This window comes from Ceratina calcarata, unplaced genomic scaffold (genome assembly GCF_001652005.2).
Source record: "Ceratina calcarata isolate Rehan_Ccalc_2016 unplaced genomic scaffold, ASM165200v1 scaffold211.2, whole genome shotgun sequence".
In the NCBI taxonomy this organism is placed as follows: Eukaryota; Metazoa; Arthropoda; class Insecta; order Hymenoptera; family Apidae; genus Ceratina; species Ceratina calcarata.
In genome coordinates, this window is record NW_017142786.1 from 684,442 (window position 1) to 699,036 (window position 14,595).

Here is a 14,595-nt window from a genome sequence, read left to right on the forward strand (position 1 = left end):
TAATTGGATATTTCCTTCTATACGTTTTAGCACGTAGCTATTTATTATTAGCATTGTTCTTCCGACGTCTGATTTCTCTTTAATTATAGGAAATGCGTTTTTCTAAGGTACATAAACTTTTGGGATTGACTGTATAGCCAATACATCCTTAAGATAAAAAGCTATGTCCACTATGTGAATATATTATACCTGAGCTACAACTATCTATAATTCTTAATTTTGCTTATTTTTTATTTTGCATAATGCACTGTTATAATATCTAATAATTGATATGATTGTTTTGTTATTGTTTTTATTCAAGGACTCACACAATTTTAATGTTTTGAAAAAAGTTAATTTGACTAGACTAAATTTTTCGATGACGTTCAGACCGGTGGCATTTATAGTTACATCCAAATAGTCTTTGGAAACTAATGTTATTATATGAAGGATACATGCCATATAAAGTACTCATTAATTCATAAGCCAATATTTTGGTTTTCCGGTGGTCTAAAGATTGAAGTTATTAAGGAGGAATTAAAAGTGAGCAAACCTGTTTGATAGCATCCTCGTGAAATTGCGCTAGAAGGGTCGCGTCCGCGGTCGAGTCAATAAGATCGTGCTCAGCGGAATCGGCGGAAGCCACGTTCACCCCCGCGGTGTTCGCGTTTGCCGGTTGCGTCGTCATCTCTTCAGTGTACAATCCACTTCTAATATTCAGCGTTTTTTCTCCAGTCCCGGATATCGTGCCACCGCCGGAAGATGCGAGGCCACCCCCGCTGCCAACGAGCCACTGGCTTTCCTCCTCCGACGAGGGCATCACTGCCACAAACCATCTGCAACAACGTCTACAGTTATCCGTGATCTTGGATCGCTCGACGAGAACTACGCGAGGAATCGACGAAACGTGAGTCAGACAAATCTACATCTTCTTTTATAACATTCATAAATCGAAATAAAACGAACTTCGTTTTTCATTCTCAGAAACTAAGCTAAAATATATTTAAGGGGGGATTTCTGGTTTCTTAGCCCGTTAAATAGACGATTCCCTCCACATTAGATCGGACGTGGCGGGCCACTATCAATTGGCCTGCTAGGTCACCTGGCTTAACGTGCCTAGACTTCTATTTATGGGGTCATGTTTTTTTATAAACATACGATAGAAACAGAAGATGAACTTTGGGAATGTATTAAAAATGCATTTACTATTATTTCCAATGCATTTGGAGTATTTGAAGAAGTTCGACAATCACTAATTCGATGAACGAAATTCTGCATTCTTGCAGAGGAAGTAAATTTCGAACATTTATTGTAACTGCTACAATAACTCATAAATATATTTAAAAACATATATCTTTTCAACAAAACATTTTCGTAGTGTATATAAACTTTGCTAATCTAGCTGATCTCGGTAATACGTAGTATACGTTTGGTCCTAACCTTTTTAGACACCCTGTATATCTCCAGAGCGTGAAATTAATTATTTTCATTTTACGTAATTAAAAAAATTGTGCATTTTCCGGACTAAAGAACCAGAAGTGCCCCTATTAAAGAACTGCAATCTGCAATACAGTGCTTGGGTTCATAGTTTCAAAAGATTTCTCGTAAGCCTCATGTTCATCGATTTGTATCACCTTCCAAAGTCTCATTCATTCAATATTTCATAATTCCATAACGCGATAAAATAATTATTGCTACACGTGTAAAACTTCTCGTGTTCGAATAAATTGTTCGGGAAGTACGTAATAAGATGAATGTTGCGTCATTGCAACGCGGACGTCATTAAACAGAGAACGCACCTGAGCGTGCATTTTTCGTAAGCCGTTACGTAGATATTATCAGGGCCAACGTTGGTTTTAAATGTATCGTCCTGTACACACGCCAATTTATCGATTCGCGTCCACTCGTGTATGAGTCGATCATGAAACGCCTACGAATAACATACCCCTGTGGTTAGGTGTAGGGCCTAGCTCTTTATTTAAATACCTATAGTATACGTGTGTCAGCTTTGCGTCAACGTCGATCCGGTTGCACATTGTTAGAACCACAACCGGAGTACGTGCGCGTTTCCGCGACCCTTGCCCGCTTTTTACCCGATATTTTTTACCACGGTGGCGGCGCGGCGTCGCCTTTTCATCCCTCTCTCAATCTTTTTAATTAAACATCTACTGTGCACCTACGCGCTCTCGTTCTCTTGTTTTCATTCATCTCCTCTCGTGAACGAACAACATACAATTACTGGGAAAGAGGAATTTAGATTTTTGATGCATATGTACCTTAATTTTAATGATTTCGAGAATCGTTACTAGCCGGAGTTATAGTGAGGAGTTCCATATACAGTGACGTCCATAAATATACGTACACATTTTAAAATTAAATAATTTTTTTATTGTTGGACTTAACGAATTAATTTCTCTTTATGTGTTCGAGAAATTTGTTTACTATATGATGTAACTTACAAAAACTTAGAGCCGTTTTAAGGAATTGATTAATATATGTATGTAGACCATTAAGAGGAGCAATAATTAGTTCTAAGGAACAAATAAATTATTTCTATAAGAAACTCATCGACTTATCCAAATCGCAAAGCGATTGTTGTAATAAACATATAAAATAAATAATAATAAAAAATTAATGAAAATTGCTATAGATATTGGATTTACGAAGAAAAAAGTAAGGGAAAAGAAAGTCGAATAAAAAACTTTAAAATTCTTCCCTTTCTTTTTCTTCTTCGGAAATTCAACCTATAGAAATTTGTTAATTTTTCTTTATACATCATGTAGTAAACTAATCTCTCTAACACCTAAAAAAATTAATTCGTTAAGTCCACTATTAAAGAAGTTATTTAAGTTTGAAATATGTATAAATATTTATGAACTTCACTGTACATTACTTATGTTTAATCATTCCGAAAATCGTTAAAACTAGCGTGATTCATATACCACACTGCGGATTTCATACGAGTATAGCAAAATTAGGTGCGTCAAAAATATAAAAGATACATACAGTGGAAAAAAGTGCATCAGGTATCAACAGCAAAATGCATAGCATAATGTTTAAACGATTAAAGGACATTGTTATTAAGCCTCATTTCTTAAATTGATTCTAAAAGATTTATTTTCCACAAAAATCTGCAAAATCAGGTGCATAAAAAGCATAAAAGACGCATACAATGGGGGGAAAAATGCATAAGCTAGCAATAGCAAAGAGCATACCATGATTAGACTACAGATTTTATGCATTTATAAGGAAATTTAATGTTTAGAAAAAATGAACACTGCACGTAATGTATAAAAATATACAGAATTCCAAAACGAAACAGCACATTACGGTATGTAAGTGATAAAATAAAAGTTTATTCGAAGCACATTTTTTAAATTACTATCATAAATATTTTATTTTGCATGAAAATCCGCAGTCTGCTCATATATGTGCATAGAATTTAATTAGTACAACTTTCCTCTTATTCTTAGGTAATATTCTCAATGTAGTAGCATAATAAGCACAGTCGTTGGAAACATTACGCATACTCGAATACGATAATATTTATTCATTCTCTCAGTGTACTCGATCATTCTGTCGATGAGATAATAGAAGTTTCATTAAATGCGCAGCTCGCATGTTTCCAGAACTATACTGTTATTTTAAAGGAATATTCTTTCGCATATGGAATTCCGAAAATCGTGCACATGCAATAAGAAGTTAATAAACGGCGAGATTACGACGTCTCCACGGGAGATAAATATTTGGCAACACCTGTGCGATAAAGCAGTATGTAATCTAATGTAGGCAGCTGTTCTTCGTACAGTGCATTTATTTACATACATGCATTTCGTATTCGCATCACAAGAAAACATTAAAGAATATTATAAGGATAATAATTGAGAATCATAGATAAGGTAAATGTCTCAATTTCTGTTTGCATCGCAATTTCTATTCACTGGCGTATTTTTCTGTAATTTTATATTTTGTCTTAGAATTATAGAAAAATAGCCCAGTGAATAGAATTTTTTATCTTATCTTAAAACTATATTCAATGAGTAGAAGTTGTGACATTTACCTTGAATAGTACAATGGATGTTTAAACTCTTTACACAATTTGATAAAAGTTTCTCATAAATATCTACATATAAATTAAAAAAGATTGTTAAATCACTGTGATTCTCAGTAAATCGTAGTTAGACTGCGGATTTCGTGCATTTATAAAGAAATCGAATGTGCAAAAAATATAAACACTGCAAGTAATGCATAAAAATGTATATAATATCAAACACGAAGCGCAGATTGCGATAAAAGAGAAAACAGATTTTTATTTGAAGCACATTTTTTAAATCGATATCATAAATAGTTTATTTTGCATTAAAATCCGTAGACTAATCGTGACACATTGTATGAACGAACCGAAAAGCTCACAGTCCGCCTGAGTGGCCGTTCAATTTACTCGTTGATTCGGTATAGTATATCTCTTTTAATACCAACGAATAGATTACCCTCGTCCGAACGAATTCTGGAACGGTATGGAACCAGGTTGACGTGGTCACTGATTACGCGTTGTTCGCGGTCGATTGATGGGAAACAGAAGCCGCACGTGGCCGAAGTAGCCAGGCAGGCAGTAGTCGAATTCACGCGCATGCAAACCGAGAATCTACCTACGTAATGCCTACACAGCGACGGTTACTGTTCGCAGGGACAGAACACCCTGTCTGGTTTTAATATGCCAAGTGACGGACGTCCGTGCGCGAACGACTATCGCTACGATACGCATACATGCAGTTAAATGCGCGCACGATAACTGTATTTAATTGGTGATTAACGCTAATTAGGAGGTACGTACGGGGACGCTGGTGGTACCGTACGCTACGCGTCTCGTGCGTGGCTATATTTCAATGGGAACACGACACTCGGTATTATTGAAAGTACAATCGAAACTGACGAAATTCAACGCATTTTCACGGCGACTTTTAATAATCTGGAGTTCTCATCTTCTCGTGCCTGATAAATAGACTGCGGATAACTACGTAAATAAAATATGCAGAAATTAGAAATGCTGCATGGAATGTATAAAATTCAGGATATTAAAAGCTGAATGCATATTTCGATGCTTAGATATAAATGTTTCTCTAAAACTCATTTTTTAAAAGTGTTTCATTTTGCATAAAAATCTGCAATCTACGTCACGAATCCTATAGAAAGATTTACACAATTTCATGATTTCTCGATTTTGATATTGTTTTTAGATAGATTTTTATCGTTTACCTGGTTAAAAGAAGGTTTCCGCGAAACGTGACATCATCCGGTTGATCTCTTCGCCGGCAAGCGTTTCCATCACTTAAACTACACTAAGTACAGGCGTGTTTCCCTTTTATGGATAATTAACGCACTTGATCCCGAGCATCGATTATCCTTCCGGTGTCAAAACCATATTCAACGTGACGTGAATGAATCACCCTCGTTATCGGACAAACTGTTACAGCTTACAACAGCTGTTTCACAATTACTGCGAGACTATAAGAGTGGCCATACGCGTATTCGCTTATTAAATTCATATTCTAAAGCACGATATGAAGTCCCTTGATATGGATAATCGTCACGTCTGATTGAAATTGAGTTTCAAGCTGGAATATCACTCGCGCGACAGAATTCGGCTAAATGCATAACGTAACTGGATTAAAAGTTCTTACGGTATTAACGTAACATCGTCCCATCCATTGCGAAGAGCTGCTAGCTATATGTACGTTTCATGCCGGTAATCACTGCGAAATTAACTATTCGCTCGAGATCGTTTCAATAAAAAGGATGAAGCAGCACGTTCATTTAAGTATGCTTCACGGTTTATTAACACTAACATGATTTGCTTATCGTCAAAATACGATGATCGCGTTACAGCTGCGGGTTTTTGCGCGCGGCATGCTTGGAAATCAATGACGGGGACGGCCACTCGCGAACCCTCGAATCTCCCCGGTAGTTGCACTGTGCTTTATTCTCACGGTCTCTTCGCCCGACTCGGATTTGACGGTTCTCGATCGAATACCACGCTAGGATAACTACTGTGCCGCCGAGGTTCAGACATTCCCTGTCGAATGCCCGTGAAACGCGAACTCCGGCAACATTTCTCATAGAACGGTGCAAACAACACTGCGCGTGTATCGATTTAGGGAACTACGAGCCGCTGGAATCACCTTCGCCCTATATAGCTTACCACCTCGCTCGCTCTCTGTGCCTCCCCTTCGTTTCGACATCAACTCGACGAGTGTTTGTGAAACGGCTCATAGCCACCAAATCTAGACCTTTTGCGAACAAGGGTTGTCGACCTACTCCTACTCTCTCCCTCTCTCTCTCTCTCTGTCTCTCTTTCATTTTATCTCGCATTCCTGCTTTCAGGCAATATGAAATAGATTTGGAAATTTGATAGGAGGGTTTTCATTAATTGAATCTAATTCGTAATATTTATAGGGTCGAATAAGAAGTGATACAGTTGAATAAAAATTATATACTTTATTAATCATCGGAAACATCATTATCATAATTTTCAGCAGCTTTCGCTTTTTCTTCCAGTTTCGTTCGCGCAATCAATTCCTTGGCTGGATTGAACATGCCATTTGTTTGCACATTACATATGTAACATCTCGTGCTCTTCCTGTAATGTTCCAAGGCGCACTTTTCGCAGAAATAATGTTTGCATCTGGAAAAATGATGTCATTATACTTAATTTTCAGTCCACTGGACTTTTATCAATTAAATTATCTTATTTAATTAGTTAAAGAAATGCATTCTAAATAGACATTTATTTTACCATGGAAACATTGTAATAAGCGTTCATCTCTTAATATTTTGTCTATTTTTGAACGTGGAAAACAATCGTTATATTTACTGTCGATACAAGTGCATAAAATCCGCTGTATAATAATACGATTTTATATGTACTTTGTAACCACGGGATCGGTGAAACTGTTCCGGCATATGAAACATTTGAACGGTAATGTTTCCTCGTCACTGTCGATTTCGTATTTCTTGTCATCTTCGTCGCCGCTGTTATTGTATTCCCCTGTAGCTGCTTCTCTTTCCAGTTGCCAGCCCAATTTGTAATCCGAACGGTCATGAAGAAACTTACAGCTGTCTAAAAGCAAAATCATGTAAAATGATAATTGAGAAAATGATCGGATTGAGAGAATTCGATTTCTGCCTTACCTCCGAAACCGCAGAAGCCGGTTTCTTTGTAGTCTTTACATATATCCGGTTGATAATCCCATCTAACAGTTGCTCTAAGATTGGACGGGGCTCTGATCGGTCCTTTCCTTACCATACCACTCGAAGCATTCCCTGCAGCTGTATCTTTCTTCTTGTAATATTGAGCATAATTGTTCAATCCCCTATAAATTTTATCATCTTCTTTTCCTTCCAGTTCCTACAAAGTAAGAACATGTTTTTAAACATAACTAACGTTATGAGCTACAAAAGATTAAATGAAAAGTTGTTATGTTAAAAGAGTTGTTTGGTTTTTATCTAAATATTAATGAAAGCCACTGCATCTTTTCTTAATGATCGAAATTGTTACATACTTCATTTATCTTCTGAGCTTTTTCGAACAAAGCTTGAGCATCTTTGTCCTTCTCCGTCTCTGTTTCTAAAATTGCCGTTGCCCCCTGATCGCTTGGCCCAGCTGGCATGGGAGTTCTGGAGCTTTTATAGGACACAGTAATACTTTCTTCCTCGCTACTGTCATTGTCAATCTCTTGGCCCTTTAATCTCCTCGTGTTTGTCTGCAAAACAATTCGTTTTACAATAAATCCCTTTTTTGTCTACACTCGAATTAAGGGACTAGAGTAGTCACGTGAGTTTTCTATTTGTGGATAAATTTTTGACCAATTTAGTGAATAACATTGACATATCTGCCTTGTCGCACCGCTATCGCAATCCCTTAATCTTTGAATAGAAACAGCTGTTAGATAACCAAGATTTTTCATGAAACTCACGCTTTGCCTCATAGGATTTTTATCATCTTGCTTCTTCTCTTTCTTAACGACCGCGGTCTCATCCTCGCTGCTCTCTGTTCAAAAGTATAAAAAGCACGCATAGTTCATACGTTATTATTTGTGTACATCACACGTAACCTACAAGGGACGTTAATCGAGTTTGTGTAATGGAATTACGGCCTGTTGGAGTGAGAAGGCAGTATAGCCTACTTGCCGCGTTAGTACTCACCGTTTTCGTCATCAGCCGTTTTACGTTTCCTCGCCGCTGCGTTACGAATTTTTCTACGTTTGAACAAAAACTTGCAATTTTTCTTGTCTGTTTTCGCCTCCGCGTCTTCCATATTTGTTTTGTAAACAACCAGTCTCACTGCTTTTTTGACACGAGGATATAATATCGCATTGCTGGCTAAAAACTGTGGGAACGTTCACCCTGACCCGCCGCACGTTTAATCGGTATCGGATCTATTTAAGTGAATTAAAATTAAAGAGTTAACACTCTCAGAGGCACGGCATACATCCTCGAAAATCAATAGGTTATATTTGGCCAGTGAACGACGCTACGACTGGAAAGGCACTCAAGCATTTTAGCAATAATACGAAGTAATTTTATAATCAAGCAAAGGAAATCGTAAGATTCTGTGTCAGTTTAGGAAATTAGCTATTTACTTTTCGTGGGTTCCAGGGAGATCAATATGAATAAGAAAAAAAATATGGCAATTGATTTTCAAGATAACATGATATTGTTAACAAGGAAATACTTGAAACGTAAGATCATGTGCCCTGAGACGAAGTTCAGGCATCACGTTAAAGAAAGAACTCATATTTTGGATTTACTGAAAAGAACAGTGGACATGGGCGAAAGCAATTCAGCGCTGTTAATTGGTCCTAGGGGTAGTGGTAAAACAACAGTAGGTTCATCAGTTTCAATTAACTCTCAGAGGTTTCATGTAGTACCTTTACACAGGCTCTTTCTCTTCTAGTTGATAAATAGTGTCTTGAAAGAATTATCATCTGTAAAAAGTTTCAAAGAGAACACACTGATAGTAAATCTCAATGGTCTTGTTCATACCGACGATCGATTAGCTTTGAAAGACGCCACGCGGCAAATGCAATTGGAAAACGTGGTGGGTGACAAGGTTTTCGGCACTTTTGCCGAGAATTTAACTTTCCTCCTCGATTGTTTGAAATCGGGTGATAAGAAGCGTTCGAAGCCGGTCATTTTTATACTAGACGAGTTTGACTTGTTCTGCGAGCACCATAATCAGACTCTGTTGTATAATCTGTTTGACATCGCTCAGACTGCGCAAGTAAGCATAGATCAAACAAATTGCCTGGCCTTCATCTCATAAAGATTTAATTTAATTCTCATATCTTTAGGCGCCAATATGCGTGATAGGCATGACTTGTAGGCTGGACGTTATAGAACTCTTAGAGAAGAGAGTTAAATCGAGATTCTCTCATCGGCAAATATTTTTATTCCCCGGGGATACGTCGTCGTCGGAGCAGCCGACGTCTGCCTTTGACGATCGTTTAGAACTCTTTCAGCATCTTCTCAGTCTTCCGGACGACGAGAATGTAAATAGGATAGAGCAGCAGTACGATGACTGCACCATTGATCCACAGTTCGGTTCCGTTTGGAACGAGTACATAAAAAGTTTAGTCAATAATCCAACGATGGTCAACTTGTTGAAAAGGATGTATCAGATAGACGTCAGCGAGAGGAGTTTCAGAAACTTCTTGGCGATCGTTGTCTCTATGTTGTCGGAGAAGCATCAGAGACTAGAAGTAAACGATTTTGTAGAAGCGAGTAAAATGTTCTCGCAAGACGATAAAGTGTTAATGCTCGAGGGGTTGTCTGTATTAGAAATGTGTTTAGTAAGTCTGTTTGTTGGTTTGTCGTTTCTGTTTGCGTGGCCGAAGCTATTGACAATGGTATTATCATTATTTTAGATAATAGCGATGAAACACGAAACAGAAATATACGATGGCGAACCATTTAACTTCGAGGCCATTTATAATCGTTATATGAAATTCGCTAATCAGCATTCTTCTATACAAACTGTACAAAAGCCCGTTATCACGAAGGCGTTCGAGCATATCAAGGTAAGGGTCGTAGAATTGGAGCAGATTCGTAGTTGAATTGATGGATTAGTAAGAATGGAATTTCCACAGAATTTGGAATTTTTATTGCCAACCAGTGGCGCGAACTCAAAAGTCGAGAAGGAGTATCAGTATTATAAATTTTTACTGACACCGCAGCAAATCATGGAAGCTGTGAAAAATTATCCTGGATTGCCAACAGAGATCTCTCAGTGGGCAATGACTACCGTGTAACCGATCCGTTAAGATATTTGCAGGTATCAGCAAATACGTATTTTCATATCTGCATTTTAACCAACGAACTAATAACTACAAGACTCGTATTTTTCGAAATGCTATAATTATTTATTGAAATATGAGAATAGAACTTCAGGGTAAACTTTCCTTCTGGGGAATCTTTTTACTTAAAATTTATTTTGATCAGATCTACTTATCAAATAACGTGCAATTTCAATCAATTTTGAGTTCAGGAATTCATTCATTGAAATATTATAAAGAGAAAAAAAAGTTTGATTGATTGATTGTAATCGATGAAAAAGAAGGAAATTGTAAAGTTCTTGTTGTCGGAATTCATCGGGTCAGAACATTCTGCTTACAAGAATTCTAAATATAGGAAAAGTATAGAAAATTATATTCCAAGGGCTATTCCTTTAAGTTTGTTAATTCCTCGAAATTTGCACACTGTATGAATTTTTAATTAATATAAATTATGGATTGAATGATTTGGTAAATTCTCACACATACTACTTGTATAGCAGTAAATCTCTCTTTTTTTTATCAATTTCCATCCACTAGAATCGGAGAAATAAAATACGAAAAATATAGAAAATCGTTAAATTTGCCGAATAAAATGTACTAATTAACTTTTCAATGAATGGATTCCTAAACTCAAAAGTGTTTCTGTGCAAATTATTTCATACGTGGATACGATCAAAATAAATTTTAGTTGAAAAGCAAGGTTTCCCAGAGGAAGAAGTTCACATGAATTTCGTTTCCTATGGTATATTTTGTACAACCGTGTGCTCGTTACGATGACCTATATATTTTACATGTTCGGAACACGAACGTAGCATTAAAAGAATGTCGAGTATTTTCTAAAAAGTACTATATAATCTGAGGCACGCGTATCATACGGAAAGAAAGCCTGTAAAGATTATCGTAAGCGTGTAAATAAGTGAATACTTGATAATATCTCTAATTAGAGGATCGCGGATTTTAATGTAACATTAAATTTCTGCATTTAATCAAAACATGCGTGCATTTGAATTTTCTGTACGTGCATGAAGATCTGCAGCCCGCTAGTAAGGAATTGTTAGTACTTAATACAGTCTTCGGACATGAATTCCTGCCTAGCGTTATAAAACGTCCGGTATCGCGTCCTTATTAAACGAAGACGACAAATAACATTGGTAACAATATTTTGTCTGAAACTTAAAGTATATTAGAAGAGACTTCTACGTACGTGCCATGCTATTATATATACATATATAATAATATGTATTTACTGTGTCTGTGATCATTCAACAGGATTGTTCCCTATACTCTTAAAACACTCATAATCATTCATGTAGTCGTGTAAGATTTCAATTATTTATCGACGAATGCGTGTAAATTGTGTGAAAGCAATCAGGACGTGTGCGCACTTCTTTAATCGAACAGAGAACGCTAATCCAGCCAAGCGAAATTCGGCTTCTTTTTCTCATTTAATGCAGTACCGGTGATCGTTTTCTCTTGAATATTCTTCGACGATTTTAGTCCGAGTAGGAACCGTTTTCCGTGCATCAAACGACTTTTGAAACCGTAGTTGTCGATGTACGAATCGTGGCCTGTTGCAGAAAAAGATTCGCAACAGTTGATTGAGCAATATTTTTTCAATTAAGCACGTCTTACCGGGATTGATTCCCACGGGGTTCACGTATTTTAGCGTGTGTTCCCCCGAAATCGGTCGAAGGGCAGACATCGCTCTGCTCACTCCAACCTGTAAAAACATTAATCGTCAATCTTGTAATGTTTTTTTTGTTTTAATCACAATTGTGTAGTAGTTGCAATAAAAGACCTGCATGTGTCGTATCCGATGTTCGACTAAATCCGCGCCGAGCAGCTCGTCGTGGACGCTCATTCTAATCGGTATCACCTTATTTATGAGCTGGAAGAATGGAACGGTGAATAAATAAATAAATGAGAGAAAACTTGCAGATTAATTTTTAGTAGAATTGTACCCATAATAAAATAATTGACGTTGAGAAACTCCAAAGCACAAGGCAAACGAGTGCTAAACTTTGCACGCCTAGCAGATACCATCCACCTCCTAAAAAAATTATGTACTGCAATCTCAGCGTTTAATGAATATTTTAACATTTTTTTAACTAGTATCATGAATATTTTTGCATAAAAATCCACTGTCTGGATACGACTATTATTGTAAACCTTTGAGCAATCCTCTTCTTCCACTGGTCGTATCAAGCGGATACGGGTTGTCCGCGAAGAAACCGATAACTAATAAGCCAATGGCTCCACTCGCCCCTGGTATCAAGATAGAACAATTAAAAAAACAAGAAAGGAAGATTAAAATAGCGGACAGAACAAAAGGGAGAGATTATGGACCGTGTGTTGCACTAGCTCCGACAGGATCATCGATGTGCATTTTGTCTAAGAAAGGCATCACTAAGCACGTGACAGCAGCACCGAGCATCCCTATGACTATAGCTTCCCAGGCCCTGAAAAGGAAACAACCACCTAACTGACTCTATAGTGTATCGCCGACATCAAGAGTGTTTCTACTGTAATTATCTCTATACGCTCACCTGTAACTGCGATCAGTGCACCAAGAATACCATTTATCTGACTAAGAATGTCGATTCCATTCGGATTGCTGAGGCTGAAGCCTAGTCCGACTAAACCGCCCCCCATGCTCGCCAGCATCGTGGAGACTGCTGCTCTGGCAGCGTACTGCCATCGTTGACCACTGACACCATATGTGCTACCGCTGTTGAAAGCCAGCCAGCCCCACCTGATTTTGTCATTATTTATTAGGATTTTATCCAAAATATTTGGAACACACAATTAAGGAATTAAATTTAAGTACGCCTTTCATTTATGAATTAAACTTCATAGGAACCACTTTGTGTCCAATATTTTGCATGCTTTAACATACTGAATGCACTGATCAAAATTCAGTACATTTACGTCTTTTACAAATGCATAAAAATCAATAGTCTATTCATTAGTACACCGTGCGTTTATTAATGGATAATAGGTGATTATCTGATTTACCAAAGTACAAATAAGCCCATGATAGCATTCACTGGATTACCAAGTGGCAATGGCTCGATTCCATTATCGTATCTTCCTAGTCTTGGCCCCAGCATAATAGCGCATGCTAGAGCTATGGATTAGTAATTAAATGATCAATGTGTTCTTCTTGTTAGATGGCATACAGTTATTTCTCTTAATATTCAGACACATGTCACCGTTTACATATAGGTCACACATTTGACCGTTCCAAAGATTTTTCGTCAGTTGCAGCCGAAAGTCATGAAAGTCTGGAATTTTCTTAATTTTTAATCGTCTGTACCTGATAGCTACGTTAACTGATTTTTATAAAACTTCATACATGCATATAACTTAGACCTACAAACTGGGTGTTTCAAGTTTAATAAAAAAGATCAAAATCATGCCCCTTTTTTTTTCTTCAAAACTGACGAATAGCATTTTTTTTAATTTTTTGTTACACATTATGATATTACATCCCAAAGAAAATGACGTTTTTGATCTAATATTAAAGAAGTTATTCTATTTTAAAGTGTATCCGAATATAAATGGAAATCATTGTACATGTATGGTATGTTACCGGAAGTGCCACCGACGAGATGTACCGCTCCAGAACCAGCAATGTCAACAGCTCCTAAGTTTTTCAAAAAACCATGATCGCCCCACATCCATCCCGCTGGTACGCAGTAGACAATCGTATTTAAAAAGGAAAACAGACAATATGCTTTGAAATTGCACCTAAAATCGATTGAAGAAGATGAAACTTTCGATCGAAGAAGAAGAATCTTTCGTTTGGAATTACCGTTCAGCCATGGCACCGCTGACGATCGTCGTCGAAGTGGTCGCAAAGCTTAATTGGAACAAAAAAGACGCACACTTTGGGCCCATGAGCTTATCTTCCACCGAGGGATCTATTAGAAATTCGCCGAGACCGATGAAGGGATTCTTAAGCCTGTCCGTTCCGAAGCTCATTGCGAAACCGAATGCCCAATAAGTCAACCCACCGAGGACTATGTCTACGACGTTCTTCATCATAATGTTAACTTCATTCTTTAATGATACGCATCCGGATTCTAGCATGCCGAAACCTAAATAAGATTTAAGATAAGCCATATAGTGAAATTAGAGAGGATTAATCGTTCATATCGTTTATAATTTGATAGTTCCAGCAGTTTTGACTATAAATTAAAGCAATAATAAGTTTATTATACAGTAAACTGAACGTGTATTACAAGGATGCAAAGTTGCAAATAAGCGATGAAATCAATTTAAT

The 14,595-nt window shown here is 37.2% G+C and overlaps 4 protein-coding genes across 8 annotated transcripts in view; 1 reads left to right on the forward strand and 3 right to left on the reverse strand.

The window, feature by feature from the left end:
• LOC108622264 (synaptic vesicle glycoprotein 2B) overlaps positions 1–6,149 on the reverse strand; it is a 17,251-nt gene extending 11,102 nt beyond the window's left edge. The window contains exons 1-2 of one of the 5 annotated variants that reach the window (XM_018020031.2): positions 5,236–6,149; positions 533–815 (exon numbers count right to left, since the gene is read on the reverse strand). In XM_018020031.2, the coding sequence (XP_017875520.1) occupies positions 533–799 (267 nt within the window). In that variant the 5' untranslated portion in view covers positions 800–815; positions 5,236–6,149. The other 4 variants (XM_026811362.1, XM_018020032.2, XM_026811363.1 and 1 more) reach the window with 4 other exon arrangements.
• Positions 6,150–6,454: 305 nt separating this feature from the next.
• On the reverse strand, positions 6,455–8,319 carry mdlc (RING finger protein mdlc). The gene is made up of 6 exons (XM_018019944.2): positions 8,182–8,319; positions 7,953–8,026; positions 7,539–7,739; positions 7,168–7,384; positions 6,904–7,096; positions 6,455–6,661 (listed from the first exon to the last, which is right to left on the reverse strand). The coding sequence occupies exons 1-6, from the start codon at positions 8,291–8,293 to the stop codon at positions 6,478–6,480; spliced, it is 981 nt and encodes a 326-aa protein (XP_017875433.1). The 5' UTR covers positions 8,294–8,319; the 3' UTR covers positions 6,455–6,477.
• A 147-nt stretch (positions 8,320–8,466) lies between these two features.
• On the forward strand, positions 8,467–11,714 carry Orc4 (origin recognition complex subunit 4). The gene is made up of 6 exons (XM_018019942.2): positions 8,467–8,552; positions 8,635–8,860; positions 8,933–9,259; positions 9,330–9,827; positions 9,903–10,055; positions 10,125–11,714. The coding sequence occupies exons 2-6, from the start codon at positions 8,645–8,647 to the stop codon at positions 10,284–10,286; spliced, it is 1,356 nt and encodes a 451-aa protein (XP_017875431.1). The 5' UTR covers positions 8,467–8,552; positions 8,635–8,644; the 3' UTR covers positions 10,287–11,714.
• Positions 11,695–14,595, reverse strand: part of Amt (Ammonium transporter) — a 3,797-nt gene continuing 896 nt past the window's right edge. Inside the window, exons 2-11 of the mRNA XM_018019941.2 lie at positions 14,125–14,410; positions 13,903–14,060; positions 13,326–13,437; positions 12,857–13,062; positions 12,657–12,788; positions 12,480–12,575; positions 12,272–12,360; positions 12,109–12,198; positions 11,943–12,030; positions 11,695–11,878 (exon numbers count right to left, since the gene is read on the reverse strand). Of these exons, the coding sequence (XP_017875430.1) occupies positions 11,718–11,878; positions 11,943–12,030; positions 12,109–12,198; positions 12,272–12,360; positions 12,480–12,575; positions 12,657–12,788; positions 12,857–13,062; positions 13,326–13,437; positions 13,903–14,060; positions 14,125–14,410 (1,418 nt within the window). The 3' untranslated portion in view covers positions 11,695–11,717. The remainder of the gene's footprint in view (positions 11,879–11,942; positions 12,031–12,108; positions 12,199–12,271; positions 12,361–12,479; positions 12,576–12,656; positions 12,789–12,856; positions 13,063–13,325; positions 13,438–13,902; positions 14,061–14,124; positions 14,411–14,595) is intronic.

What these genes read in the sequence shown, in the direction of transcription:
- Orc4 (XM_018019942.2), top strand. Translation starts at nt 8,645, where the DNA reads ATGAATAAGAAAAAAAATATGGCAATTGATTTTCAAGATAACATGATA. An exon ending in CTGTATTAGAAATGTGTTTA is followed by an intron (nt 9,828 to 9,902) that starts GTAAGTCTGTTT and finishes TCATTATTTTAG; the next exon opens with ATAATAGCGATGAAACACGA. An exon ending in AGGCGTTCGAGCATATCAAG is followed by an intron (nt 10,056 to 10,124) that starts GTAAGGGTCGTA and finishes GAATTTCCACAG; the next exon opens with AATTTGGAATTTTTATTGCC.
- mdlc (XM_018019944.2), bottom strand. Translation starts at nt 8,293, where the DNA reads ATGGAAGACGCGGAGGCGAAAACAGACAAGAAAAATTGCAAGTTTTTG. An exon ending in AACGGCTGATGACGAAAACG is followed by an intron (nt 8,027 to 8,181) that starts GTGAGTACTAAC and finishes ACTTTTGAACAG; the next exon opens with AGAGCAGCGAGGATGAGACC. An exon ending in AAAATCCTATGAGGCAAAGC is followed by an intron (nt 7,740 to 7,952) that starts GTGAGTTTCATG and finishes ATTGTTTTGCAG; the next exon opens with ACAAACACGAGGAGATTAAA.